The sequence below is a fragment of the Aythya fuligula genome, chromosome 5 (genome assembly GCF_009819795.1).
Source record: "Aythya fuligula isolate bAytFul2 chromosome 5, bAytFul2.pri, whole genome shotgun sequence".
Classification (NCBI taxonomy): Eukaryota; Metazoa; Chordata; class Aves; order Anseriformes; family Anatidae; genus Aythya; species Aythya fuligula.
The window spans coordinates 26,195,714-26,222,122 of NC_045563.1; the positions used below are offsets into that span (position 1 = coordinate 26,195,714).

Here is a 26,409-nt window from a genome sequence, read left to right on the forward strand (position 1 = left end):
AAAAGTCTGCTCCATATCATGCAACTGCTTTGAAAGGAGCCGTGCCAGGCAATGAAGCAGCTTCTCTTGCGTCTTGGCGTGTCTTGGGACAGTGCATGTGGTAGGGGAGAGCCCCTTGTATCCCTTGTCATGGTGCCCTGACTTAAGGGAGGGGAGAATATTTATTCCCAACGCATAGAGATGAAACTTCACTCTGCAAAATGGCCAAAGCAATCAGCGAGTGATGGAGTATCTGCTAAAAAGAAACCTGGCATTTAATTAACTTTTCAAAGTGCTGGTTCAGCAACCTCCATGTTTTACATTTTGAATATTGAACAAGCGTCCCTAATCGGAACTGAATTACTTCTGGGCTTGCTGGGGTGGAGAGCAAGGGAGCTGCCATTTGCCAGTGCCTCCCCCCCTCCACGTTATTATTATGAACTCCTGTTAACTCAGCTGGATCAACCCTGATTTACTGCAACGACAGCGTGTCTGACCTCAACTTGGCCAGTTCAAGTGGGGCTCCTAGCCTACAAAGGCAACCAGATAATCTTTAAGCACAACCAGGGGCAGGAAGAACCTGTTGATCTCTCAGGGGTAGATAAAAAAAAAAGTATGCCTTCTTCATTGCTGATGTGCTGACCTTTGTACTCAGGTAAGGCAAACTTTACCCACAGCTGATGGCAGAGAGGATGAAAAAGGATCTGAGAAACTCAAAACAAAAACAAAAACAAAAAACAAGTGTGTGTGGCTCTCACTGTATCTGGGATATCTGGCTGTCTTTGGGATCTAAATGATTCAGCATTAACCTGATGCATTCAGGGACTTTGGCTCAGTGGTTACTCAGAATTTTTGAAATGTGGGATGTGTGATATCAGACCTGGGTACAGGAACTGTTTTGCACATTAAGAGTTATATAGGGAAAGGTGTGCTTTTTATAAGCTTTTTTCTAGCCTTTTCTAAACATAAACCTTTCCTTGTCTTACAGGTTAGGAAAAAAGCATGCAGAAGAAGTAGAAGAGTAAGTTCCCGTTGTTGCTAAGACTTCCTTTACAACTTCTACATCTGGTTTCACGGAGAAGGGGCATGAAACTCTAAATTCATGTACACCAAGATCTGGAACTACTTGGCATGAATTCATGTTGTGTGTCCCAGTGTGGGTCAGTACGTGTCACTCTGTAGTTCCCTGGGTGTGGAGGAAGGTGATGGCTCCGTCACTCCCATATGATGGAAAGAGGGAGAAGCATCTGCTTTCCCAGCAGACTCACCCCAGCCACTGCTGTCTAAGCCATGTGTAGTAACCTAGGGGTTTGTATCAGGTACAAGGCTAGTGGGGAAAAAGGGAACACAGGTGCTTTTCTGGCCTTGCATTTGAAATTATTTCCTTGTGTTTTGCTGCAGCCATCGTCTCAGGCAGCAGAGCCTGGAGGTATCAAGTGATGGAGGAGGTAAGGTATTACCTACTTGACTGCAAGAATTGCCTTCATGCATGTCTGGGGGTTCTCCAGTAAAGTGAGCAGAGGCATCTGGTTAGAAATGGCAAGGGAATGAACCACCCTGGAGGGGAAACATGTGGTAGCTGCTGAAGTTCCCCAGCTGCTGAAAGGGGGAGAGAGAGCAAAAGAGATAGAGAGGAGGATGAGGAAGTGAGTCTGTAGTCTAAGTCTGGTTCTTCATTAAAACAGAATAATAAAACGCCTTGGGGAAGAAGGAAAGCGTCAAGGGAACACTTTTCTCTGTGATTACCTTCATATGGAGAATAGTGCACTGGGGTAAGAAGAGGGACCAATAAAAGATTCAGGGCAGGGATAGAAAGTACTGCTGTCCCCTAGTTTAGGTGAGAGCAGGCTCTACTTAAAGTCCCTCTTGTGTTTTATGGTAACACCCCAGTCTTGTGGCAGTCAGGACGAGTGCCTGCACTGTTCTCTTGGGGCCTCTGTCATGAGAGAATTCTTCATTTAAAGAATCCACTTGCCAAATGCAATATCTGAGGTCATAAGCTAAACGTATGTACTGGTAGGTTATTCCACCCCATCCCTCTACAGGCTGCTATGAAATCTACTGGACTCCTGCCTTAATACTAGTTTTCTTTATAGCTTATATCATTTACTCTTTTAGAACTGGATAAACCAAGAAAATGCTCAGGAAAAATCCACAGTATGAAGCTCCAGAGATATAAGCCCGTAAGACGTAGAAATTCTTTGAAGTTTCTAGGAGCTTCCTAAATTTTCAAGGGCTAAGAACTTCATACTGTGTATAAAACATTGCATCTGTAAAATATCTCCAAGTATTTGAGGTATTAGTAGGAGTCACAAATGATCAGACATCTGTATGGTTAATGAGACTAAGTAGAAGGCTTATTTGGGTCTTCCAGACAAATTAAGCATTACAACATATGACTGCCACAAGTGGCACCTTTACAGCACTGGCATCTTCAGAATAGACTTGATTTCCCCCTGGGAAGTTTCTTGGGCTTCATAGACTTCAGCGTACATCAGTGAGGCTGATTGTTCTGAATAGCTGTTTGACTGCATATATGCTGTCCTTCTTGTTGAAACTTGGGCTTATATTCAGAGTACAACTTTCTTTGCTAACTAAGTGTAAAAATGCTTGCCACATGGTAGCAGCATGTGACTTTTAGTGCTCCCACACCTTGGGTAATAAGCACAGACTAGAATTGATACAGAATGTGCTATGAAGACACGGTAAGTCATACTACACTTCACTTATTTACCTGTACCTAACCTATAGCTAATGGTTGATTTTGGATTGTTTGCTAGTCAAAATTCATTTTTAGATTGTATGCATGGGTTAGAAGAAGAATCCTGCTAATCTTGCTACGGTCTGTACCCAGGTAGTTTCTAGTACAGTCAGGTGCACTGGGTTGTAGATCTAATTTCCATATGGAAAATCTCTAAATGATCAGTGCATTGCATGCTTGTGGTCCTATATCTACAGGGAGTGCAAACAGGCTAATTCTGGGAGAGCTGCTCTCCGTGTGGGCTTAGTAATTGCACTGAAGAAAACTGACGTACAAACAAACTCCAGAACCTAATTAAAACTAATTTTGTGAATAAGCCGAGAGATATAAATAACTGCCCAGTGTAGAAGGCAGGGAGCAGCACTGTGCAGTTGTGCTGTAAACTGAGCCATATAGGCCTCCCCTTCACACAGACCTTCCTGGCGTGTGGGTCCTCAAGGATGGGTCATGGTTATTTTGTGCTGCATAATGTGTTAGCTTGTACGCCTTAATGTGAACAGGTGTGGTTGCCTGCTGATTGCTGCTGACAACCAAGACGTTTGGATTGCCTTCCTTTAACCCATTAGAAAGGTTAGCTCTACCATTCCATTAACATTGCTTGCCCCCCGTCCAACCTTTTTATTGAAAGAACCAAAGACAAAACTGCATGCACTTAAAAAGATAGCCCTACGTATCTAAAGTGTGCTCGGTTGTGATCATTTGTATGGCACTAATGACCAGAGGCTCGGAATTTGGAGTCTTTTGGAGGAAGCATTAAAAAAGCAGAGGCCCTGGAGAGAGCCTACAGTTCAGTGTGTGGAGAACAGAGGGAAGGTCACACAGCCAAGTGGAGACTTGGTTTTATTATGCATTGTAGTTTTGGAAGTAAAACTAGAATTCTCTCACTACCATTCACACTGTGCATCAAATAGCATCTGAGTACTCATCTCCATGGAATTTGGGGAGAGGACGGTTGCTTCACAGGCTGTGGGAAGGCTGGGGAAAAACTAAAATAACCTGGAAGGTAAGTGGGTGGTCCAGACAGGGACAAGCACGGAACCATGTGCAGTTCTGGCCACTCCTTGCAGGTGCACAGGAAAACCCAGAAGGTGCAAGTCATCCATAATGTACAATACAGACTGTCAAAATCCTACAAATGAAGTAAGTACCTTGGTTCAGGCTTTGCTCAGAATCCATTTTCTTTAATCCATTTTTTTTCTTCATATAGGAAGATAGGAATTAATGTAGGAATTCTTCTTGCCCAGGACAAGAGAGCCATTTTAAAAAGGAGCCAGGTTTGAGTTTATAGGAAGCAAATAAATGTGTTTGACTAAAAGCAGCACCATGTGCTCCTGTAAAACTCCAATCTGGAAAGACTGATTTGAAAAAGGGCAGTGTCTCTCCAGCACTAGTTCTGGTGTGTCTAGTTGGTGGGTGTTTGGGTTTCCTACAGCTCCTGCTCTGAGCTCAGTGCCCATCCTCCTGAACAGACACTGGGACCTGTTAGTACATAGGCACAGAAAATGGATAACCTATTTTTGCTAGGCTGATGTGTGTCCAGCTAAACCCTGGCATGGTGGGGCCCAGCTCCTCGGCACCGTGGGCTCCTGCTTTAACAGGATTTAATGCAGCACAACTTGAGGAATAATAAACCTTCATAAGCAACAAAAAGGTGTTTAATTCCTAGAGGACAGGCCCAGTTGAGTCAGTTTTGGCCAGGGGCAATTGAGGGCTTAATGCTATGTATGTAGCAATCTGGGCAATCTGAGAGAGAGGAGTTTAAGGGTAATTGCTCAATTTTCTGTCCATGTCAACAGGGAAAATGGGCAGCAGTGACTGAGCGCTGAGCAGCAGGGAAACTGTGAGATGGGAGACTATCAGCAGAATTTAAGAAGTGCTATCTGCAGAGCGCTATTTCCTTTTCAGTAGCATCCAAGATCTGCTTCTCCCCAGTATAAACTATTCTTTGTCATAAAGTGGGAGGACAGGATGACTGAGTTCACATCAGAGGGCTTTTCCCTCCCTTTGCTCCTTTCTCCAGCAGGATAGTAGAGACACCGCTTCTGCTTTGCTTGGGTATTTCATTTGGCTTTACTCGGTTTGTGTGTCTCATTCTGACATGCAGCTACAATGGGCTGTTTCCTGCTGGGGTGAGAAGTATTGTCATTTCTTTCTAGCTCTCCGTCAGCAAACTACTTCATCATGCTGGTTACAAGCTTCCCCTTTGTTCCATTCTCGTCCACCTGTTCTGCACTGCTGGGTTGCACTCCCTCAACGCCTGTCTCTTCACTACATCACCCTTGGACTTTTCCCCTCGGCACTGCAGTGTGGGCTTATTAGCTAAGATCGGCACCTCTCTGCAAGCTCCCCTTCCTGCACAGACTGTTCCCTTCAGAAGTCCCTTCCCCTTTTCTTTCTCTTACTCGGGGGATGCACAGCTCCCAGTACAGGGCTTCCCTTGGAGGACTGGGCTGTGACACGTGCGATTCTCTGTCTGTGGGAACAACAGCTTGTTATTTTAAAGCAGATAGTGTGTGTGAATGAGAGAGCTGATTGAAATGAAAGCCTGCCTGTGCTATGCAGACAACCTGAACCTGACCTGCAGGTGAGGAAAGCTGCAGGGAGGCAGTCACTAGATCTGTGCCCTCAAGGCAAAACCCCTTCCTGCCTGCTGGGAAGCCTCCTGAAGGAAGCAGAGCAAACGGTGAGACCTCTTTATACAATGTCAAACCTTTAGAAGGACTTCTTACCCTTCTAGCATGTGGCAGTAGCTCCTTTGCATTTGAACAGGATGAAAATAAATAAATAAATAAATAAAAAGAGAGAGAGAAAGAAAGAAAAAAAAAATAGAGAAAGAAATGGGCACATGCCGTGGTCCCTGCATCTTCCTGGGAAGTGACATCTGCCTGTCAGGTGGGAGGCGGCCCTCACAGGATATCTGGCACCTGGAATAAACACAGCCATAAAAAAACCAAACACCTCACAAACTGCATGCAGATACGCACCAATGATGAAATTGCTCCAAACAGAACTGAGAGTAAGAGCAGGGCGTGGGTTATTGCTGCCTGCATCACTCCTGACAAAGTTTGGTGGTTGCTTCCCTGGAGAGCTGCTGTTTTAAGCCACTGAGCGCTGGTGGATTCCAGGGACTGTGGCTGCAAGGAGTTTGTGACAGAGGAAGCAGCTCTACTGACCAAGCATTAGGCAGAAGGGTGAGAGGAACTGCAGGAACTGTCAGGGAGATGGTGAGCGGGAGCTTCAGAGGCTCAGGAGACGGCACTGGGAACAGTTTGGGCAGAGCTGAATGGACTCAACGTGCTGAGCATCAGTGCAATGGAGACCGAGAGGAAAACAAGGTGTTTGGGACGTTGTGTGAGTGGGCTGAGAGGAGCCTGGGGCAGGGTGACAGAAACGGCTGAGTTTCTTGGATTCTGCACCGTGACCGTGTGTGGTGCTGTGAGCACACCGGCTGCTTCCCTTGGCTGCTCCCCTACAGCACTGCCCCGAATCTCTGCACAAGGGCAGTGAAGGGCAAACTCAGACCAACCTGAAGGTTTCCCCTCTACCGCTGGTCCAGCCTGAAGTCCTCCAGGGACTGCTGACAACATGGGGATCTAGAGCCTCTGGTGTTCGAGGAAATCTCTGTCTTGGCAGGCAGAGTGGATGGGGTGGAGCAGATAACATATCCCCAGGGGATGTGGCTGAAGTGCTGTTTGGAGTGACTAACCACTTGTCAGGGGGCAGTGGGCAGTTTAATTGCAAGGGAGGAAGCACAGCTTGTTTGGGGCTGAAAAAATCCTCTGGCTAAGCATCTTCCTCCACTAAATTCTGCGACATGGTAGGTACAGAGCCATATTGGTCCTGTGATTGCTGAGTCCATAAGTGTAGTTGACGGACTAGGTTTACCTAAAATACCCTTTAAGAAAAAGCTCTTGAAAGATGATTACAGAATTGAGACACCATCATTTAAAACTGCCTAAGGCAAACTTCTTTGAAAATTGCAGCAGTGGAGGGACAGAGAGAGAACCGCGTAGCCCTTGATTGTAGTGTCGTTCCCTCAGGACCCGTTCCCCCTCCCCCTTAGTTTCTCATCTGATATGAGAGAGAGCAGCAGTAAGATTCCTCATCTGTCTTATGAAAATCCGATTCTGAGTGGCTCTGATCAAACCCAGCTGGCTGTCAGCAGCGGTGGCCTTGTGTGGAGGGAGGGAGGCTTCTGAGGAGTTGCTGGATGTGGAAATGTCATGGGTGCCGCCGATCAAAGAGGCATTTTTTAATAAATATATATAAGAAAAAATAAAAAAACCGAAGGATTTAGCATAAAAGAAATGTAGTTTGTCTTGTTTTTCCAGCGTTACATGAAGAGGATGAAATAAAATCAGAAACGGCTGCTCCTGAACATACTTCCACAGGAGCATTTGAGAAGCTTCTTTCTCTGCCACACTAAAGCTCTAACACAAAATCACTCATCTCCGGTGTTACTGGGGAGGATTTTGTGCTCCTGAGTTCACCAGACCCTCCCTTGGTACCTCGTGCCTTCTCGTTTGCTGCCCCACCACCTCCTAAGTGCGTCTCAGTGGGGGAATACTGCAAAGGAGCTGGGAACAGCTTTGAAATGAGGAAAACAGACGTTACAGAAAGGAGGGCAGGGACAGTACGTTGTCAGTGGGCTGCTGGTGAGGCTAGGAGGTGTCTTGCCACTGCAGATGCCGATAACCTCAGGAATATGTTGGATGCTGGGTCCTGAGCCTGACCTCCAGTCCACTTGTCTTCTGCTGCTGGTGAAAACCCCGCACATTATAAGGTTCCTCGTCTTTTCAAGCTGCTGGTGCCTGGTCTTCTTGCACAATACAGCACAGGCTACTGCCTGGTGAAGCCCAGCACAGAGACTCACCTGACACTGCTCCTTGGTTTGCATCGCAGCAAACCGTTCCTTGGTTTGCTCCTGGCATTGCAGCAGTGTCACTCTATCTCTCTTCATGCTTCCCAGGGACTGAAACCGAGCAGAGGCTTTGTGGCAGCAGCAAATGTGCCTGACGCCTGCCCCAGCAAAGTGTCACGTGAGGTGCAAGTCACACTGTGCTGAGCAGTCTGAGACAGGAAGGTGCTTTATCAAAGCAAGCGGGATGTCTCGGTGAACCACCCGACCTCCCAGGCAGCCCTCCATCTAGCTGGCAGTATCATCAGAGCATTGTGGCTGACTTAAAAATGATTTTGTCTGGTGCCTCTGTAAGGTAAGGCTGGAGGGTCGTCACTGCATCTACTGCATGACCCACACACATCCTGTGCCTCCCCTGACAACTGCCCACTGTGTGACTTTTCCCTTCAGCTGCCTAGGTTGTGCTGTTACCGTTCTCTTCTCTAAAGGGCGTTTTGGGGCATGGGACAGGCAGGTTATCCTCTGCTTGTCTCAGCTTTTAAGGCAGCGCCGTAGCAGCTGTGGTACCGCCTGCTTTTTTACCCTGCTGTTTTCATCTCCCTGCTGGCTGATCAGGCACGTACGCTGTTCAGTATCAGCCCGCTGCTAGGGCAGTTTCAATCAGGGAAAGGTATCCCTATGAAATTAATGTCCCAGCGTCCAAAGATGTATTCTTTATCTTCTCCATTTGCCTGCTGCTCTCTTGAGAAAGCTTCCAAGAGGCTTCAAGCTTGTTTGTGTGTTCAGCAGAAGCTGTATGTGTCCCTTGTTCCTTATGTTTTTTTGAAGATTTTTTTTGCCTGTTGCTTTCCACTTTTTTCTTTAAAAAATCCTTTTTTTTTTTTTTTTAATTCTCCATTTTTCCACTTAGAGAGAAAAATTATTTATTGCATTGAGATGCGCTAATTAAAGCCATTTTCTGGTATTTGGTTACTGAAGTGTTTGATGTCTCTCTGACAAGACCATGAAATGCACGGAGTGTCCACAGGGACAGAATTTGCTGAACACGGTGCTTTGTAAATGAGGGGACACAGTGTCGCAGCAGCTCATGAATATGAAACGCCCATGATGCTACCTCAGTGGACTTGAGAACACAGATGAATCCTGTCATGTGCTAAATGAGACCAATTTCTTTCACTTAACTTCATCTTCAATCAGACCTTCTTCCATTTGCCTGTTTAAAATTCCCCAAACGTGATGCAGAAGGTAACAGCGTTCAGTAAAACAAAGTTTTGCAGCAGCAGAGATATTGTAATTATCTCGTTTTTACATTTTAGGAGCGAGTAACTTAAACTAAAGTTAGTTTCATTCTCATGCCTGCTTAGCGGCAGGGGACTGCCAGCTCCAGAAGCCGCTGCCGTTTTTGTTCTTTGGATGTGGCAATGAACAGAGAGGACAGCTCAGTCCCTGCTGCTGGAATGCCTGCTCTGTGCTGGCCTCTGGAAGGCTCACCTGGCTGGAAGAAGTTGGATCAGATGAAGTGTGATGGAGGCATTCTTTTGGAGGCATTTTGAGGTGTGGCAGGGTTTTGGCTCTTCAAGCAGCTCGGTGAGCAAGTAAGTGGCAGCCACACTGCTGAATAACTGCAGGCCTGACCTGGGACATGCTTTTTACATACACTGATTTATTGCCTGCCCTTGAACAGATTCTGCCTGTCCCCACTTTAACAAAGAATTCGGTTCTGTGGGGTCAGGACCAGATCTTACCATGAGCTTGCAGCACTTTGAGGGACCCAGCCTGCAGGTGTTGCTACTAAACCAAAAATCAGCTCTGCCTGGGAGGGGAAGTGCAACTCCACAACCTGCAGGAGCAATGGGGCTGTAGGGTGGTGCAGGCTCTTCCCTCTCCTGCTTGTCACCTTCTTCCATTGCTGTCCTCGGCTGTCAGTAAGTCATTTGGTAAGGGGCAAAAAGGTGCTGGTACTGCATGCACTCTAGCATGAACACACAGAGCCCTGCTTTAAAAATGGCTATTCCTTGTTTATTTTTTGGTGCAGTATATTGCAACTCCCCTGTTAGCCAATAATTGGTCCTGGTGTCTCCTAAGTCTTTGTGGATGCACTGATTTTGGTTTCATTTTTTGACGGTTCACTATTGTTCACAATCACCTAGGAGATAGAGGGGAGTCTGCAATGGTCATCCAGCATTTAGTGCTCAGTATTTTACATCTCTACCATGAGCTGTTGCTGAAGCTAATATCTTGTTTCTTTTTTTGGGTCTGAGAAATCTATGGGGGAAGGCTTTGTTTTATTGTGTTCCCAGTTATTTTGAGCAATAAAGAGAAGCCTCATCCATTTCTCTTTAAGGTGACTGTACACAGTGATTGTTTTTTGTTACCCCCTCCACTTTCTATTGCATACACATCTCTTCTGCTTCTAAAGCACTACCTGGCAGGTGTGCCCACCTGTTCTCCCTTCCCTTCAGCTCAAATGAAATTAGGATACTCAGGGGGAGTTGAGTGCTATTTGTAGGAATGTTCTTCCCGTTATCTGTCATATGAAATGGGGATTCAGAGGAGTTCTGCCTGGGGAAGACCACCTGAGGGGGGCTGCATAGGAAGCATTCCTCTATAGCACAGGGCTTGTAGGCCAGCTGGAAAACCAAGGTCAGTAATGTGGTTTGTACCCAGTTTGTTGCCCTATTTTAAATTCTTCACTAGTAGTTCAAGTTTTATTTTAACGTTTCTTACTATTATTATCATATCAGTTTGTTCTGATTTCAAAGTCTGCAGGAAAGAATGTGAAAGTGGGGGAAGAAAAGCTGAGGCTGTGAGATTTTCATGTGGTTTCTGAGATTTGCCTACAGTTTTGATAAAAAAAATAGTTGTTTAAAAATGATATGTAGTCTTCTCTCTTTTCCAAATGCAGCCAAATTATGCAGAAAGAAAAAGAAAAAAGAAAAACCTAAAGCTAGTCTGCAGAGAATCACCTTTTGTTTCCAGGTTTTGAGACTATCCCTTCTTTTCATGTTCAAAACATTTTGTTTTCGTAATGCCCAGGCCATGAGTTCACTTGCTTGCAGAGACGTGATAGCCATGAAAGTGTTCCCTTTTGCACACAGGCAGCTCCTTGCCATGTAGGTATGTTGTGAGATTATTTCTAAAGCTTATGTACATGGGGACTGAATCCAGGCACGGGAGCCTGGCAGTAAATTATGTGGTAAGATTCCCCACCAAAAACACAGGCTTGTCAGTGTTCTGGGGAATGAGCTGAAACCCACACACTCAACATTAGGGAAAACAGTGGGTCACAGGGCAAAGAACACAGAATGAGAGTTTGTAATGGGGCCTTGTTGTTGGAAAAACCTGAAACCTTTTCCAGCTGAATGAGTGCTGCACTGCAAGGCTGTGAGAACATGGTCCTGTGAAATTTCTGTAGGTACTACTATTACATATAAGTAGTCTCACTACACCTAATGGGAATATTAAATAATATGCCTATATTCTTGCAGCACTGTAGCCCATGTGGTACAGCTGACATAGTGCCATGACTTGGCTGTGTTATGAGAAAAAGCTTACTGGAAAAAAAAAAAAGAGATGTAAACCCTAAGAAGAGTAACAAGAGTGATTAGGGGGCTGGAGACTGAGTGAGGGGGAAAGTTGGCTACTTGCTAATAAAGTGAGAAAGGAGATACTTTGAGAACTGTAAGGAGACAGAAAGGAGAGGGATTGTGGAGATGTGGCACCACAGGAATTGGCAGAGGGAAGGGGAGGTTATGAGCAACAAGTGAAATTAAGACCCAGATATTTCAGGCCTGATTTGCTACTGATAGCAGTTAGCTTAGGGAGCTGATATTTTCTTATAATTTGCCATGTTTTTGTTCTGTTTCCTGTCAGTCTGACAGTCCTAAAGGGCATTGCCTCAGCCTAGAAATGGACAAAATCACCTGCACTTTGCAGTAAGAACAATCGTGCACTTGCCTTTGTTGGAGGGGCTGGAAGGAGCCCCCAGAGCATTTCTACTTTTTCTGTCTGTAGTATTTTCAAAGCGCCTATAAAATATTGGAGCCTTGAATTTCTTATGGAAAGAATTTCTATGTGATTGCCTGCATTTTGGTAATACAGAGTAGAGGATACTGGGCAAGGTGCTTGGGAATCTCTCCGTGGAATTTGACGGCAATGAGGTAAAATCAGCACTGGCAAATCCAGGACTCTTCAGGAACCTGCAAAAATGGAGGGTGCATCACAGATGAGAACACGAACTTTACAGTTTTCTCTAGTTCAAAAAGAGATCAACAAAGGCAAAAAACAGGAAGAAGAGACCCCAAAAAGAACACTGTGTGAAGAAATTCAGTTTGCTGTGAACACCTTCCACCCTTGTGCTGCCAAAAGAGGAGAAGGATCTGACCCTCTCCTATAGGAAATGCTGCCCGGTGGCTGGGGGTAGTAGCTCTTCATTTCCTTTTGTTTGCTGAGCAGCCTTCGCAGTCTCCCGATGAAAGGGATGAAATAGATCTGGAGAGACTGGGCTGTTTCTCACCGTGGCGAGGCATTTCTTGCACGCACCATCCTGGAGGCCTGTTGCTGCAGTTTTCCTTTAAACGTCTTTGGCAAGTTCGCCGTAGCCAGAAAGCCGCTTTGCAGGCACCTGTTCCTCGGGTGGCTGGGGAGCTCGAAGGCACAGCTCTGCTGAGATCGTCCAAGCTGTCACCGCCGTTCGCCTCGGCCTGGCTCTCGCCGCAGCCGCCGTCCCACTCAGCCCCTCCACCCGGCAGCCAATTAGTGAGAAATCCCACTGTGTGGCGGCACCGAACGGCCGCGGCGATGAAGCCCGGGCTGACCCATGCCCCGTGCAGCTGGGCCACGGCTGCCTCCCACCCCGGTGAGCCCGGGAGGGGACGGCAGGCAGGAGAGGGCAGCTGAGAGCCTGCGGAGCTCTGACAGGCGGCCGGACAAGGGGCTCTTCAGCAAGACCCTGCCCAGAGCGCCACAGGTGGGGACATCTCTCCAGCTCCTGAATATTCATGGCAGCCTGGGCTGCAGAACTGGGCAAAGGCAGGCCTGGCCGCCTGCTGTGGCCTGGCAGTAACACGGCCCCACGCTGCTGGCAGAGGCAGGAGCAGCCTGCCTGCCCCAGCACTCTGAGGGGTCAGCTTTGTCCCCACCGTGTGTGAGGGAAACCTCTTCCCAGAGCTGACCATCTCCACAGTCTGAGTGCTCAGGGACCACAGAGAACTTAATAGCCTTCAGTCTTGAAAGGAGCTCTGTGCTAGCATATTCTGTCCTTGCTTTGCTCCTCCAGTTACTTTCCTTTTTCTTCCCCTCTCCTTTTTTGCTCTCTCTGTCTCCAAATGTTTACAGAACTTAGACCAAAAAGCATCCAGTGTTCCCCGAGCCTTGCTCTTTTAGCAGGATTCACTGTGCACCCGTTTTTTTTCTGCTCTCCTCCCTTCTTTTGTTTCTAGCATCCTTTTTTAGGTGGAGTAGCCACAGTCCTCAAGCTGGGAATATCTAGTGACCTTTATCAGCTATTCCGGATTCACACTGGAAAAAATGAAAAGATTTCTGACATTACAACACAGTGCATCTTCCCTAGGCTTTGTATCAGCTGGACCACCAGCACTTCCTTCCTCAACTATCAGAAAGATCAAAGTCCACTGCACAATCTGAGACCCCGCCAGCATCCCCTTCAACATGCAGGTTCACATGGCTTCTCCCAGTTTCTGTCCCATGTTTCATTCCTAACAGATTCTAGGAAACTGGTGGCTGAGCTGAGCAAACAATCATGCATAGGAGGCAAGTTGTTGCCAGTCTTAGGATGATGGCAGGTAGGCAGCCAGCTTTTTTCAGCTTTAAGGTTGTCTTCAAATTCAGTCCATGGCTATTGAGTTCTACCCAGCCTGAATTTGCTTCTCTGGTCAGATTTCTTTTGACTCCAAGCATTAAAGCTTTATTACCTTCTTTTTAATATTAAACAATATATTTTTAATCATTGCTAAATAACTGCCTCATGTTTTCCTCTAACAAGAGACAGGCTGTTTCATATCTGTGAAGCAAGGGAGCCTTTGTCTAGTGAGAGGAGAGCACAACACTTCCCACTTACAGCTGCTGCTTTCTCTTGTTGCAGACATTCCTGTGATCCCCGACTTGGAGGAAGTCCAGGAGGAAGATCTGGCCATGCAAGTGGCAGCTCCCCCCAGGTAAAAGCACTGCCAGGTGCTCTGGAGGCTCTCATCTGCAGTGCGAAATGGCTGGTTGAAATTAAACTCCATTTCATCTCATGTGCTGTGGATGTCGGTGGCATGGCCATTCAGCAGCAATCGATGCCGTGTGTTGTGACAGTGGGGCTCCAGGCTGAACAGGGGAAACTTCGTTCCTACTACACAGAGATAGAAATTACTGCATGTTCTCTCTATATATACAAAAAGTACATTAGAGCAACACATTTGATATTGCAAAATGTAAGTGAAAAGTTAGGAGTTGCTTGATTTAAGGTTGCATGTATAACAAATGCCTCCGGTACACACATATTTTCATGCACATTTTGATTACACACTGTTTTGCCCTCCACAGGATAGCCTTCTCACTCAAGCGCCTGGTTAATTTGCAAAGTCCAATCCTGTTTGAAGGTGTTATCACAGTCAGTGATAACTCTTAGGACACCAGTCAGTTAAAAAAAATAAAATGGGAGTTTGGCGTTTTTTATCTTAAAAGTATCAGGAAATTCTTCTTTCTCCTATTGGGTCTATGGCCAAGATCATGGCCTAGGATTTCTGTCGAGCCTTGTCTGGAGAGGTGGATATCTTCCTCCTGACCACAGATGCCTCTCTTACAAGTATGGAGTGGGTATTGTAATTAAATAGCTGTTAATATAATTAAACGATGCTTTACAATAGTGAATCAAAAATGACTTTTTCTCTCACCAGAGTTCATTTATTTGTTTTCTCGCTTTTGTATAATCCCATCTGTTCTTCCTGTATCCACAGTCACTCTGCAATAGAAGACAAGCAATTTTCAGGGGCAAACATGAACAGAAGATAAATTAATACAGGTCTCAGGATTGCATAACCTGCAAAGGGAAGCATGGCATGCCAGTATATTGCCTTCCTACCCCCTGACCATCTTTGGAGCCTACATTTTAAGAAATTGTATTTGATAGCTGTTACTCAGCTCAGACGTGGAAATTTCAAAGTCCCTACTGTTCCAAAGCTTGTATGGTGAGGCTCTTAGGGGATGCTTTACATGCTGGGAAGCTAGGAGAGTCATTTTGGCTGTTATTTTCTGGGTATGTATGTTTGAATGTTTTGTACCTTCCTGTTTTCCTTTTGGCCCTTGCAGCTAGTTTGTGGATTTCCTCTCTGGCATGCCGGCTTCTCGAAAGGAATCCTCACACCCTTTTTTATGCATCTATACAACCCAGCACACAGATTTGTCAATGACCGTTCATTTGCTGAATGAGATGAGGTCAATGTCCACAGACAGAAGCACAAGTGTCCATGTTGGGTGATGAATATGGGCGCTTGAGACGGGTGTCCCCAGACTCCTGTTCAAGCCACCGTTCTCCTCAAATGTGATTCCACACTTACCCAGGCTTGTGTTTTGCCTATTTCTGATTGCAGTGTGCAGGTGAACCGAGTGATGACCTACCATGACCTGGACAAAGATCTGATGAAGTTTGCAGCCTTTCAGACTCTGGTAAGTGGTTGTTGCTGTGGGGTGACCAGTGCAACTTCCTCTCCTTCAGTTCTCCTTCATCCTCAACAGTGATACTCAGCTGCATAAAATGCACAGCTTATGATCCAAACACCTTCTGGTCTGCCTGCAAATCTTTTCCTTTCTGCAAGGTGCTTTTCAGGTTTCCTAGTGCCTGCAGATAATGTGGGTATAGTATCTGTTGCTCATATGAGGCACCTTGTATGAGGTCCTGTTCTAGATAAGGCTTATATTGCTTATGGGGCAAAATATTGTGTCTATATCTCTAGCAACACCATCTCAGGTGAAATGATGCTTTCTCTGTGTCTGTAAGACTGACTGTGTGTGTTTTCATAGGATGGCGAGGTTGACCTGAAGCTTCTCACCAAAGTTTTGGCTCCAGAACATGAACTACGAGAGGTGAGACTTTTCTGTAAACACCAGTAAGATAAAAGCTTCTTATATTTCTCAGGTTGTACTCTGAAATTAGGCCTCTGTTGGTGCAATGGGGGAGAGAGATGTGAGGAGGAGCCTGTGAAAAGAAGCTTGTTAAAGTTGATGGAGGTCTGATTTCCCCAGCAGATTATTTTAAAGGTTTATAGGTGTTTCTGTGTGTGTGATTGACCTCCTTCAGTCTGAAAGAGCTAGTAAGGAGCATGTGAAGAGCCTAGTACTGCCACAGATCCCTAGAGAAACAGTGCTTTGTTGTATGGTCTTGATAGCCACCATGCTCTCCAGGTGTTTCTGCAGAGTGGTACAGAAGAACCAGGCAGACAGCATTTAGGGTTGGGGCAGAGGGCAATTTTAAATCAGGACAGAAGAACCTTGGAACAAATGGACAGGCAGAAGCTTGGGACTTGAAACAAAGGATTTCTGCAGCCCAGAACTGCAGATGCTTCAGTAGGCATGTAGAAGGGAGGAAGATTTTTATGGCTCCTCCTTGTACTCTGCCTGAGAGTATCTAAGATTAACAATACCAAAAATGTGTCCTTTACTGGATTTGAGAACATGCATCATTCTGTCAAAATCTTTAAATTGTAGCATGGATTTACCTTTCATTCTCACTAAGGTTCCTATCCTAGCCAACAAAGTCTTTGCCTTCCATGGCAGGGGCATCATTCAGAGCCAGTCACTAGTTTGGGAGTCATCAGTAATGTTACAGCATGTTTAATCTTTTTCTTTTTGGTAGGATGATGTCACCTGGGATTGGGACCATCTCTTCACGGAGGTATCCTCAGAACTAGTGACTGAGTGGGAGCTGGGACAGTCTGAGAGAGAGGACCACATCAGTCTGCCCTAGAGCACTGGCACACCAGACATCTCCTCTTACACATGTTCACTGTAAATATTTTATCACATTAATTTTCTATTCATTTGTTTGTATTTGAGAATTAATTTCAGACTGGAAATAATATAGGAAATAATAAAATAGGAGCTTGCTCCATAGGAAAACCAGGCTCAGGAGGAGTTTTGGATATTTGTAATGAGACTCTTTGTTCTCCAAAGAGATGAAGAATTCCAAACACGACAAAATATTTACTTATGAGCAGTCATTTCCACCTCACTGCAGCACCTTTGCAGATAACCGCAGCAGTCAATCTTTCTTCAACCAAAATTTCAGCCTCTCTGGGGGACCATGAATGGAGTGTGGTTTTCTGTGATAGCTATCAGAGGAACTTAGGTTGATACAATTTGTTTGCCTAGGACATCAAGATCATCATCTGCCCACAACAGGTGCCACACATTGTCAGGAGATGTGCTTTACATTTCATCCTGCAGCCTCCAGCCATCCCGTGCTAGTTTAACCTTTCCCCTGGGACATCACCTCTGTATTGACTTGGAGGAAACAGCATCACCGATTAAACTGCCACCACTGCTTCTTCTAGCACCTCTTTTTCCCTTGAGGAATCCCAGCCAAGGGCTGACCAGGCCCAACCTACTTTGCTTTTGCAATCAGATGAGATCACAGCTTGGAAGGAGACAGCTCCAGGCAATAGGTAGTTTGCAAAGATAATACCATTTATTCCACACGTGAAAGAACGAAGCCTGCTGCTCTGAAACAAGGTAACTCCCCGGTGTGTGTTTCCTTGGAACCAAGTAACCCACTCTCATTGTCACCTAAAAAAAATCCATTTAGCTGTTAATGCCCTGTCCCCATAGAACTGTGGTCATTATTTGCAGGAAACAGTAATATTACTTCTAAGCCAATGTCCTTCAAAGCCTTGTCCCACTGGAGGATCTTGCTGTATACTTCTGGGGGCAGTGCAGGTGCTGGGAGGAAGGCTTATTGTGTTGCTTTTCTTAGCTTGTTTGGTCAGTCTAATGGAGTGCTGCATTCTTATTCTTGCACCGAGAGCAGGACAGCTGAGTACTCTGAAAAATTTCAGATCAGAGTTGATAGGCCAAAAAAAAAATCTACCAGCAAGAGAGAAGCAACTGGGTCCCAGTCTGGGGCCAACAAAACAGGAGAAGGATCATCTGTCTCAAGGAGATGCTAAGTTTGGTAAAATCAAGAAATCTCCCCTCTAAGTAGAAAATTAGGTGAGAGAGAAGCTTTGGGTTCAGTGTGTGGACGATAGTCCTGAAATCTTTCCATGAGCAGAGAAATTTGTTTTGTTATGAAAAGAAACTTCCCAGCTGGGCCAATGTCTCTTTTTCACTGACACACCAAGGCCAAAGAGAATTTAGGATTCTTCCTACATTCCTGGAAAAAACAAACAAACAAAAAAACAAACGAACAACAATAAGAAATAATAAAAATAAAAACACATACTAAGTTTAGGAAACTAAAGTAGCTTAGTAAATTAGACAAGCCCAACAAGCCTGTGTGAGAGGAAAAGAATGGTAAAGAGAGGGAGGAATGGGATGTAGATTTGTGCAGTTCCTATCTCAAGCATAACAGAGAAAGCAGAGTCTCTGCTCTCAGCTACAAATGACAGACCATCGAGTGTGAGCTCTCTCCCTTCTACTTGAGCTGAGGCACTAATCCACACTGATCCTCTAAGCTGCTCGCCTAGTTCCACCATATTCAGTGCAAATCAACCAGTTTTCAGTGACCACAAAAGCTGAGAGGATGCCCAGGCCTGAGTCACAAGAGTGGGTGAACTACGAATCCAACTCTTTGGCTGTCTAGCCTGAGACTGGGTCTGTGACATGTGGCATATTTGTGGAGTTTTCTTTAGGGACGTGGCGAGGTGGCATTGCTGGCCACTCAGAGCACTAAGAGTGGAAAGCCAAGCAGCATTTAGGACAGCAGCCTAAATGTAGGCTGCACAAGCACTCCAGGCAGGAGTCATGCCAAGCCCATTGCTCCTCCAGCAGCTGTGTGTGGCACCAACCATCCTGCCCCTCTCACCTTCTGCCACTGATCTTCCTGGGTGGGCAGAGCACCCCTGTGGGGCTGCTGCCCCAGCAGCGAGGGAGGAGAAGTGCAGCAGGGCTGTGAAACAGTGCTGAGCCCCTCGGAGGCCATGCAGACCCTTCAGGAATCAAGAGGAAGAGGAAAGCACCCTTTGTAGCAAGAAGGGATATGGGACCCCCAGAGACCTTCCTGGTGAGAGGGTGTGAAGGCATGGGGGGCCATCTGAGGCACAGGGGGGGCCTGGAGCAAGGGTAGGGGCAAGAGGAATAAGGAGGATGGGTGATTGGGAACACGGTTTGTGTAACGTTTGGAGGGGAGCAAGGGCAGAGCAGGTGCTGTCGAAGAGGCAGGAGAGAACAGAGGGCAAGAGAAGCGTCATGGGATTTAACAAGGCCTTTGCTGCTGAGCTGTGGTGGCTTTGTGATGGAGGAGCTGCTCTAAAGCTGCACAAAATCTCCCAGAGGAGTGTGCCTGGGGCAGAGTCCTGTCAGCCTCCCCGTGCCTCGGGGCCTCAGGGTGGGAGGGAGACAAGAGTGCATGGGCCAGGCTGGGTCCTTGGGAGCCCAAAACATACCTGGGCAGAGTTTGGGAGTGGGGCCTGAAAAAAATCACAGCCTCATCTGTTTTAAGGGAAAATGAGCGGCTTTGATCATTTCGTCTGACCTGCTATAATACAGGCCATGGCAGAGTCCAGTGAGATGTGGCCAAGCTTCACCTGCCTTTTAGAAAGACAGGCAGTATAGTTGAAAGTCTTCCCTGGTTCATTATTCCAGCAGGTGACTGCCCTTGTGATTGAAAATCTGCTTTATTTCTAGACTCAGTTTTTGTTTCATCTTCTGTTCCCCGAGTCTGATTACGCTTTCACCTTCCCAGATAAGCCATGCTGTCAGATACTTTCTACTTGCTCAAGTATTTATGTGCACCGTGGTCAAGTTGTCTCTTTAATTTCCTTCAATAAACTTAATAGACTGAGACTTGTTTCCATGTCTTTTCAATTACTTTCCCAGTTGGAAGAAGGGAGGTGAGCTGTCTGGTTCCTCGCCTTTCTCCAGGAAGCTGTTCCCTTTTGCCTTCCTTCCGCAGTTGTGTTTTGGTTGCAGTGCTTGGGAAGAGGCTGAGATTGTGCCTTCTCCCTCTCAGGTCCTGGTGCAGAAAAGAAACAAGGAGGTGCCTCTGCCAGCCCAGGCCAGCTCTTGGTGAAGCACCAGCGTGTGCAGGCTGCCACAGAGCTGCTCAGGAGCCTGCATTTCTGAAAAGTCCAGTGGAAAGAGTGTGCAGAGGAGGAAATGGCAGGTGTATTTTTTTTTCTAGGTGTAGCTCTCTTTGATCCTCAGGCATAGTGAGAAGTGAGGGCAGAACTGTGTGTCCTGCTCCAGGGATCTCCCATCAGCATCTGGGCTGTACCTAGCTGAGGAATAGTTTTTTTGTTTTGTTTTGTTTTGTTTTGTTTTTTTTTACTGTTTTTTACCACTTTTATCAAGGGAGATTCCCTGTGTTTCACAAGTGCTGATGAGTAAGGCTGCAGGGCCATCCTATGAAGTTTGTCAGCCTCCGCAGACCTGCATCACGGAGGGTGAGGTGTGGTGTAGCAGTGTGTCCTCGAGTGCCTCTCCAAGACCTGGTGAGTGGTTAGCCTCGTCACAGACAATGCAAAAGAAATGCATAAATTTAAAAAAAAAAAAAAAAAAAAAAAAAGAATTCTAGGTCCTATCATGTTTAAGAATCTTTGGGTTTGTTTATAATAGGTATAGTATTGACTGTCTTAGTGGAGATGCCTTACTAGAGTACAGTTTGTTGGGGAGGGGTGAGGGGCTGTTGGGACAGTCTGCACACACAGCTCTGGACAAAAGTGTAGAAAATAAAAGCTGAAAAAAAAGCCAGGCCTAGCAACTTTCCATTAGAGAGCCTGCCTGCCAGCCTGGAGCCTCTTAAAGGGACTCTGGCTGGTTGTTTTATGAAGTGTGACAAAGTGACGGGAGGTGGGGGGGCTCCTATGGTAATAAGCTGGAAAGGCGCTGCCGTTCCTCTTGCCGGAGCGTCTCAGGGAAAGCGGAATTAATTCATGGCATATGCTCCCAGCATCTGCTGCGGTGACCTGGAGTGGCAGGAGCACGGAGCCAGGCAGCGCGAGCCAGAGCCCAATTCCCGCTCCTCGCTCGGGCCTTGCTCCCCACCAGCCCTGGCGGAGCAGGGGGGGCTCAGCCCATGGTCTTCATCAGTCTTCCTCTCTCTGATGAAGATGCTCTAGGCTCGGGGGTGAAAAGGGGGTGCTTGAATTGAAAAGAGACTAAATTTGTCCCAAACAGCCTTAATTCCTCCCAGAGTGCTCCCTGAGCAAGCCCACCCTTCTCCAGCCATCTGGCCTCCTGTGGCTTGCTGTGCAGCGCCGACTCCTCATTCTCCCTCATTTCCCACTTCTGCTGAGTATCCCAAAAGACGATTTGAGCCTCTCCCCAACAGAGAGAACAGAGACTGGATTTGCTGTTAGGCAGGCTCTCATTCACTGCTTAATGGCTCCCAGGAAAGAACTTTGCCCACCATATTCCCCCTCTGACGAGCGGCACCGTGGCCAGGACCTGCATCCAGCTGGTACAGGTGGGTGCACGTGTTGCCTCCAGGCTGCAGCGGTCTTTGTCTGTGCTTCATGCCCTGCACGTGAGCTTTCCTTCAGAAAAGGACACCCAGAGCCAACTCTCCACTGGCTGCTCTTCCTCCAGCCGCATCCCTCCACCTTTTTGGACAACCGCAAGTGTGAACCAGGACACAGGCAGCCTGCATATTGGGGATGTGCTGAGAGAGAGTGGGGGGACTGCAAGAGCTGAGAGCAGAAATCCAGACTGGGAAGGTCTCATAGATACCAAGAACCGTTTCTCTGCGTGTCCGATCCCCAAGCTGGCCCCAGTGAGATGCTCTGCAGCAAACCTCACTGGGGCTGGGGCAGCTCCGGGCCACATGGCCCCTTATCGGGCTGCATCTCCTGTCACTTTCAGGACCGCTTCATTATCCCTTTATTAGCCCTCTTCTCCTGCTTATCGTTATTAATAATCGCGCTGGATCGGCTGGAGTGCTGACAGCTGCCCCTTGTCTATTCTTTCTGTCTGTTTTAATCCTGCCTGCTTATCTGGAATAAACCTGATCCTTTTTCTTTTAATTAAAGAAATTTGGTCAGCCAGCCCCTCCTCCTCGCAGAGATAGGGCTGATCACAGCGGCGATACGCGGCGAGCAGGAAAAGGGGCAGATTGCTGGGTGACAGCGTTTTCCACAGCCCGAAGATAGGGGATGTCGGGGGAGAGGCTGGAAGAGCTGCAAGCACCGGGCTGCACAGCACTTCCTGGGCACCGGTTTGAGTCTGACCCCTTAAAAACGCCTTGCTGCGCAGTTCGCTTGAGCTGAAATATTTGTGTTGTCTGAAGGGCCAGGTCGTTCGAGGAAGGGCTGTGCAAATATGCTGGGGGAAAAATTGGTGACTTAATTCACGCTTTTATGAACCCATAAACTCCAATCTGCATTCATTGCAACCCGTAAAGTGACCGGAGGGTGGGCTGAAATGCTTAGAAAGTGTTAATCAGGGGTCCGTAACGAAGCAAAGTGCTCTGAAGTGCAGCAGCAGGAGCTTGGCGGGGAGCAGCGGGAGCATTCAACCTCAGCGCCAGGTTCCTTGGTTCCCAGACGGTTTGCTTGGGATGCATGTGCCGTGGTGTTGACTGAGTGCGTATGTGCCCTCTGCTACAGAATATGTCACCTGGCTCAGATTTGTGGGGCTGCTCCACCCCTGAGAGGCTGCAGGCCCACGGAGGGGACAGGGCAGGACTCGGTGCTCAGGCGGGAGCACAGCTCTGAAATGCTGTCAAGCAGCGCGCTGCTCTCCGTCCCTGCACTTCTGTTGCTTTTCAGCATCTCAGCTGACTGCAATGAGCATTCACCTGCAGCTCAGGTGCTGGTGAGGAGCTGCAGCAGCACAGACCCAGGTGTATGGCTAAGCAGATGCCTTGAAAACATGGGGTTTGTTACCAACGGCAGGCAGGAGCTGTGCATGGTGACATCCACGCTGTAGCCTCCAGGCGAAATGTCCTCTTACTCCCAGGAAATCTTTTCTCTCGCTTTTCTTCCACCCAAGAAAATGTTAGGGAAAAAAACCTACAGAGTGTGGCTGTTTTATAGCCGGTTATTGATGGCAGACAATGAGTGACAATTACTGAATTGAACAAAATGTTTGAAAGATGAGAAAATGCAGAGTTCACTTGCCTAAACTAATAAGGCACTAAGAGCTGGACTGAGCTTTTATTATCTGACCCTGCTCCTCCAGCAAAAGTCATCCCGCTCCAGATCCAAGTAAGGGAAATTCTCAGGATGCTTTTTGGCACTGAAATGATGAGGGACACCTTTTTTGGTGCTGTGGGACATTCTGAAGCAGTGAAAAAGACGGACTTCCAGTCCGAGCGATAGGCTGGAGGCTTGCTTTGATCATCGCCCCGATCAGCAAAACTGCCCACGAAGCCAGGAAAGTGCCCTGGGAGACTGCCAAAGGATCTGGTCCAAGTCAAGCAACTTTCTCAGCGCTTCGAGCTCCGAAGCCAAAGTGGAGCTAAGCATGTGGCTCCCTGTGGCCTGCGGGGTTATGTGTGCGGGTGGCTCGGTGAATCAACCCACTGAATAAACGGGTGGATATGCCAAACTCTGGAAGCCCAAAGCTGATAGGTCTCTTCAGCCTGCTTGTCTCCCTCTAAACAGTCCCCAAACTGAACTGTGCTGCTGAGCTCAACCCTAGCAGGACCCCAGAGACGGGATGGGAGATCCCCACTTTGAGGGATGCGCAGGGCATTCAGAAAGGCTTTGGTAAGGCTTTTTTTGGGTAAGTAGCACATACTTTGAGATTAACCAAGTAAATATAAATGTGCTTTTTTTTTTTTTTCTTCTTTTTTTTTTTTTTTTTTTTTTTTCTTTTGTAATTTTCAGGATGATTAAGAGCATTTAATGCAGTTGCTGGGCCTGCCTGTCCCAGGGGCTCTCGTCACAGGTGTCCCAGCCCCGGCTCAGTTTTTGACCGAGTGGGACCAGTTGTGGCACAAAGTCCACAGCAGCTTCTTGTGACATGAGACAGGCACAGAGGGGGCCCTGTAAGGCACCCATGACCTGCCTTATATGCAGTTGGGTATGGCCAGCTTTGAGAAAAATGTCACATTAGGTAAATGGCCCTGGAATATGTGTGTGGGTCTAAAACAACCACCTTTAACTTGCCCAGTTAATGGTGTTTTTGCTTACAAAGAGTGGATGTGTGTCTGGGTCCCACTGGGCACACTCCTTTCCTGGGCTGGGGGTGTCTGCACCCTACAGAGCGTACCTGTACCCTGCCAGCTCCGCGTTTCTGTCCTGTTGGGTCCAGGGCTCTGTTTGTCTGTCTGCACACCATGCACACACGCCAGCGATGGCGGAGGTTGGAAGTATTTATGGCAATTAAAATGTTTTGCCTGGGAGCTGTTTTGGGGCTTTTTTGAAGTGAGGATTTTCAGACTTCAAGGTGTTAACAGCCCCTCTAAATGGTTTTGTTTTTTAATTGCAGCAAATGACTATGGAGCCATTAAACATTCGCCTCTCTGCAGTTGTTTCTAAGCCCTTTCAGTCCTTCTTCTATTTATTCTGTTTAATTCAGTCAGGTAGCTTCGGGGCAGTGAAGATCAATACTTTACTTTGATAGAAAAGAGTCAGGTTTGAAACATAGAGATAAAACTGACACATTTTGTATAAATTTAATTAAAAATGCACCTTTAGTGGCTTGTTGCAAGCACAAAGCCAGCCCTCCATCTAGCTATCTCTCTGTCTTTCTCTCTGTCTCTCTCTTCCCTTTCTTGTTCCTAACAGGAAGATCTCTGAATCTGCCTCGCCAACAAAGCGCCTCGTTTTATGATTTTTGTCTTGAAAGTTTAGCACTGAGGGAGAAGGATGGAAGGGATGTGAAATTCTAAACAGACCTCCTGCTCCCTCCCTGGGCCCGCTCCTTTTGGTGGCGGCGGCGGGGGGACGGGGAAGGAGCCGGCTCCCTGGTGGGGGAGGGAAGGGGATGAGGCAAAATGATTTTTTTTTTTTTTTTTAAACCCAGCAGATTGGACACCCTGGGGCACTTTCCATTTGGATCTGTAGCTTTCCTCCCCTCCCGCCCCCCTCTTCTTGCTTTGTTAGCCTGAGAATTATTTTTCTGACTACACGAGCCTCCCCGATCCCACTAGGATAGCGCTGGCCACAAGGCACCGTCTTTATTCTCTTTCTTTTCCCTCCCCTGCCCCCCTCATTTCTCCCCTCTCCCTCTTTTCCCTAACCCTGCTGCCAGTGAGGACATTTGTCTTGTGTTTTATAATCTGGCCCCTTCGCCCCCTTCTCCTGCATGTCTCTCCCTCTCTCTCTTTCTCAATCCTGTTTGCCTTGGTTCATTTTTCACTTGAGTGCCTTTCCTCCCAGGCTCCCCTCTGCTCCGGCCTCCCTCTGCTCAACACCAATAAAACACGCACAACACGGGTAGAACAAGGTGCCAGGGCTCGGCGTGACAAACGGCTCCACCACCGGGGCTGTAAATTGTCCCCTCCTCACCCCCGACAGCTCCTGGGGACGGGGCTCAGGCAGTGCTTGGTGCCCCATGGTGCGGCACCGTGGGGTGGGGAGAACCAGGGTGTCCTTGGTTGCTTGCCATCAATGAGACAAAGACTGTCCCAGCCGCCCTCGTGGAAGGCTGTGGGATTTAGCAATCCCTAATGAACCTCTGGAGAAGAGGAACCCACTCAACTCCCTGCTGGGGGCTTGCTGGAAAATGGGTGCTGTGCAGCACCTGGGGGCCAGCCACCTTCCCAACCCTACAGACCGCCTACCTCAGCCTGGTTTTGGGGTTAGGAGCCTTGAGACTCGCTCCATGCATGCTCTGGGAGTATTTTGAAGGGCATAACAGCATCTTCCTGAGGGTCCCCCTGCTCCCTCTCCTCTGACTGGGCACCATGTCCCCCCAGAGAGCTGCGCAGAGCCAGATGTGCCGAAGCAGCAGCAGCAAAAATGGTGTGGTTGGGGCAACAGAGAGGAGGTGCCTGACTGCTGCCTGGGGCTGCATCTCTCTGTGGGTTGGTGCTCAGATGGAGCCCTGGCTCGAGGCAGAGCCGGGCTCTTGTGCAGCTGCAGGGAGCCACACAAACATGTGTGCCTCTGGTACCCGTATCAATGGGTATAGGGTTCCTCTTCACCTCTGCTTGTGCTAATCCGTGCCAGGAATATATGTGCCATTTCCTACCCTTCTACCTACAGGAGGCTGCATTTCCTGTGCAGGTGAGGAGAATGTGTTTTGTAAAGCGTTAAGTGCTTGAGCTTGCTAACGTAAAGGAAAAACACTCATCTTCGCACTGACCTGCTCCCCAGCCCCGGCTGCTTGGCTTTGCAGGTGAAAGCAGAGAGTTTGCTCGCTAAGTTAAGGCATGATGGGGTTAATGCCACCGATCCCTCTGCATAACAGCGGCTGGAACATCAGCTGAAGTCCTTCCTAGCCAGCGACTCGTGGAGGTGAGCGCTGAGGGTTGGTTTCTCAGGGACTTCACCGCGACAGAGTGCTGCAGCTGAGAGCACGCTGCTGCGTACAGACACCTCCCGCGCCTCCTGCCTTTAATCACAGCAAATGAAAGTTTCTAAACAGGCGGAAGATGCCAGGCTTTTGTGTTCTGCCACCCGAGCTGTCTCTGCGCTGCCGTCGGTGCTGGTAATTGCAGACAGAAGCCGCTTTGTGTTAAAATGGCATTGGTAATTGAAACGGA

General features: G+C 47.5%; 1 protein-coding gene across 5 annotated transcripts in view; it reads left to right on the forward strand.

The window, feature by feature from the left end:
* IFT43 (intraflagellar transport 43) overlaps nt 1-19,601 on the forward strand; it is a 50,472-nt gene extending 30,871 nt beyond the window's left edge. For 4 of the 5 annotated variants that reach the window (XM_032188434.1, XM_032188437.1, XM_032188436.1 and 1 more), the window contains 6 exons: nt 968-1,000; nt 1,381-1,427; nt 13,702-13,774; nt 15,194-15,269; nt 15,624-15,686; nt 16,456-19,601. In XM_032188434.1, the coding sequence (XP_032044325.1) occupies nt 968-1,000; nt 1,381-1,427; nt 13,702-13,774; nt 15,194-15,269; nt 15,624-15,686; nt 16,456-16,566 (403 nt within the window). In that variant the 3' untranslated portion in view covers nt 16,567-19,601. The remainder of the gene's footprint in view (nt 1-967; nt 1,001-1,380; nt 1,428-13,701; nt 13,775-15,193; nt 15,270-15,623; nt 15,687-16,455) is intronic. The other variant, XM_032188435.1, reaches the window with a different exon arrangement.
* Nucleotides 19,602-26,409: the final 6,808 nt, after the last annotated feature.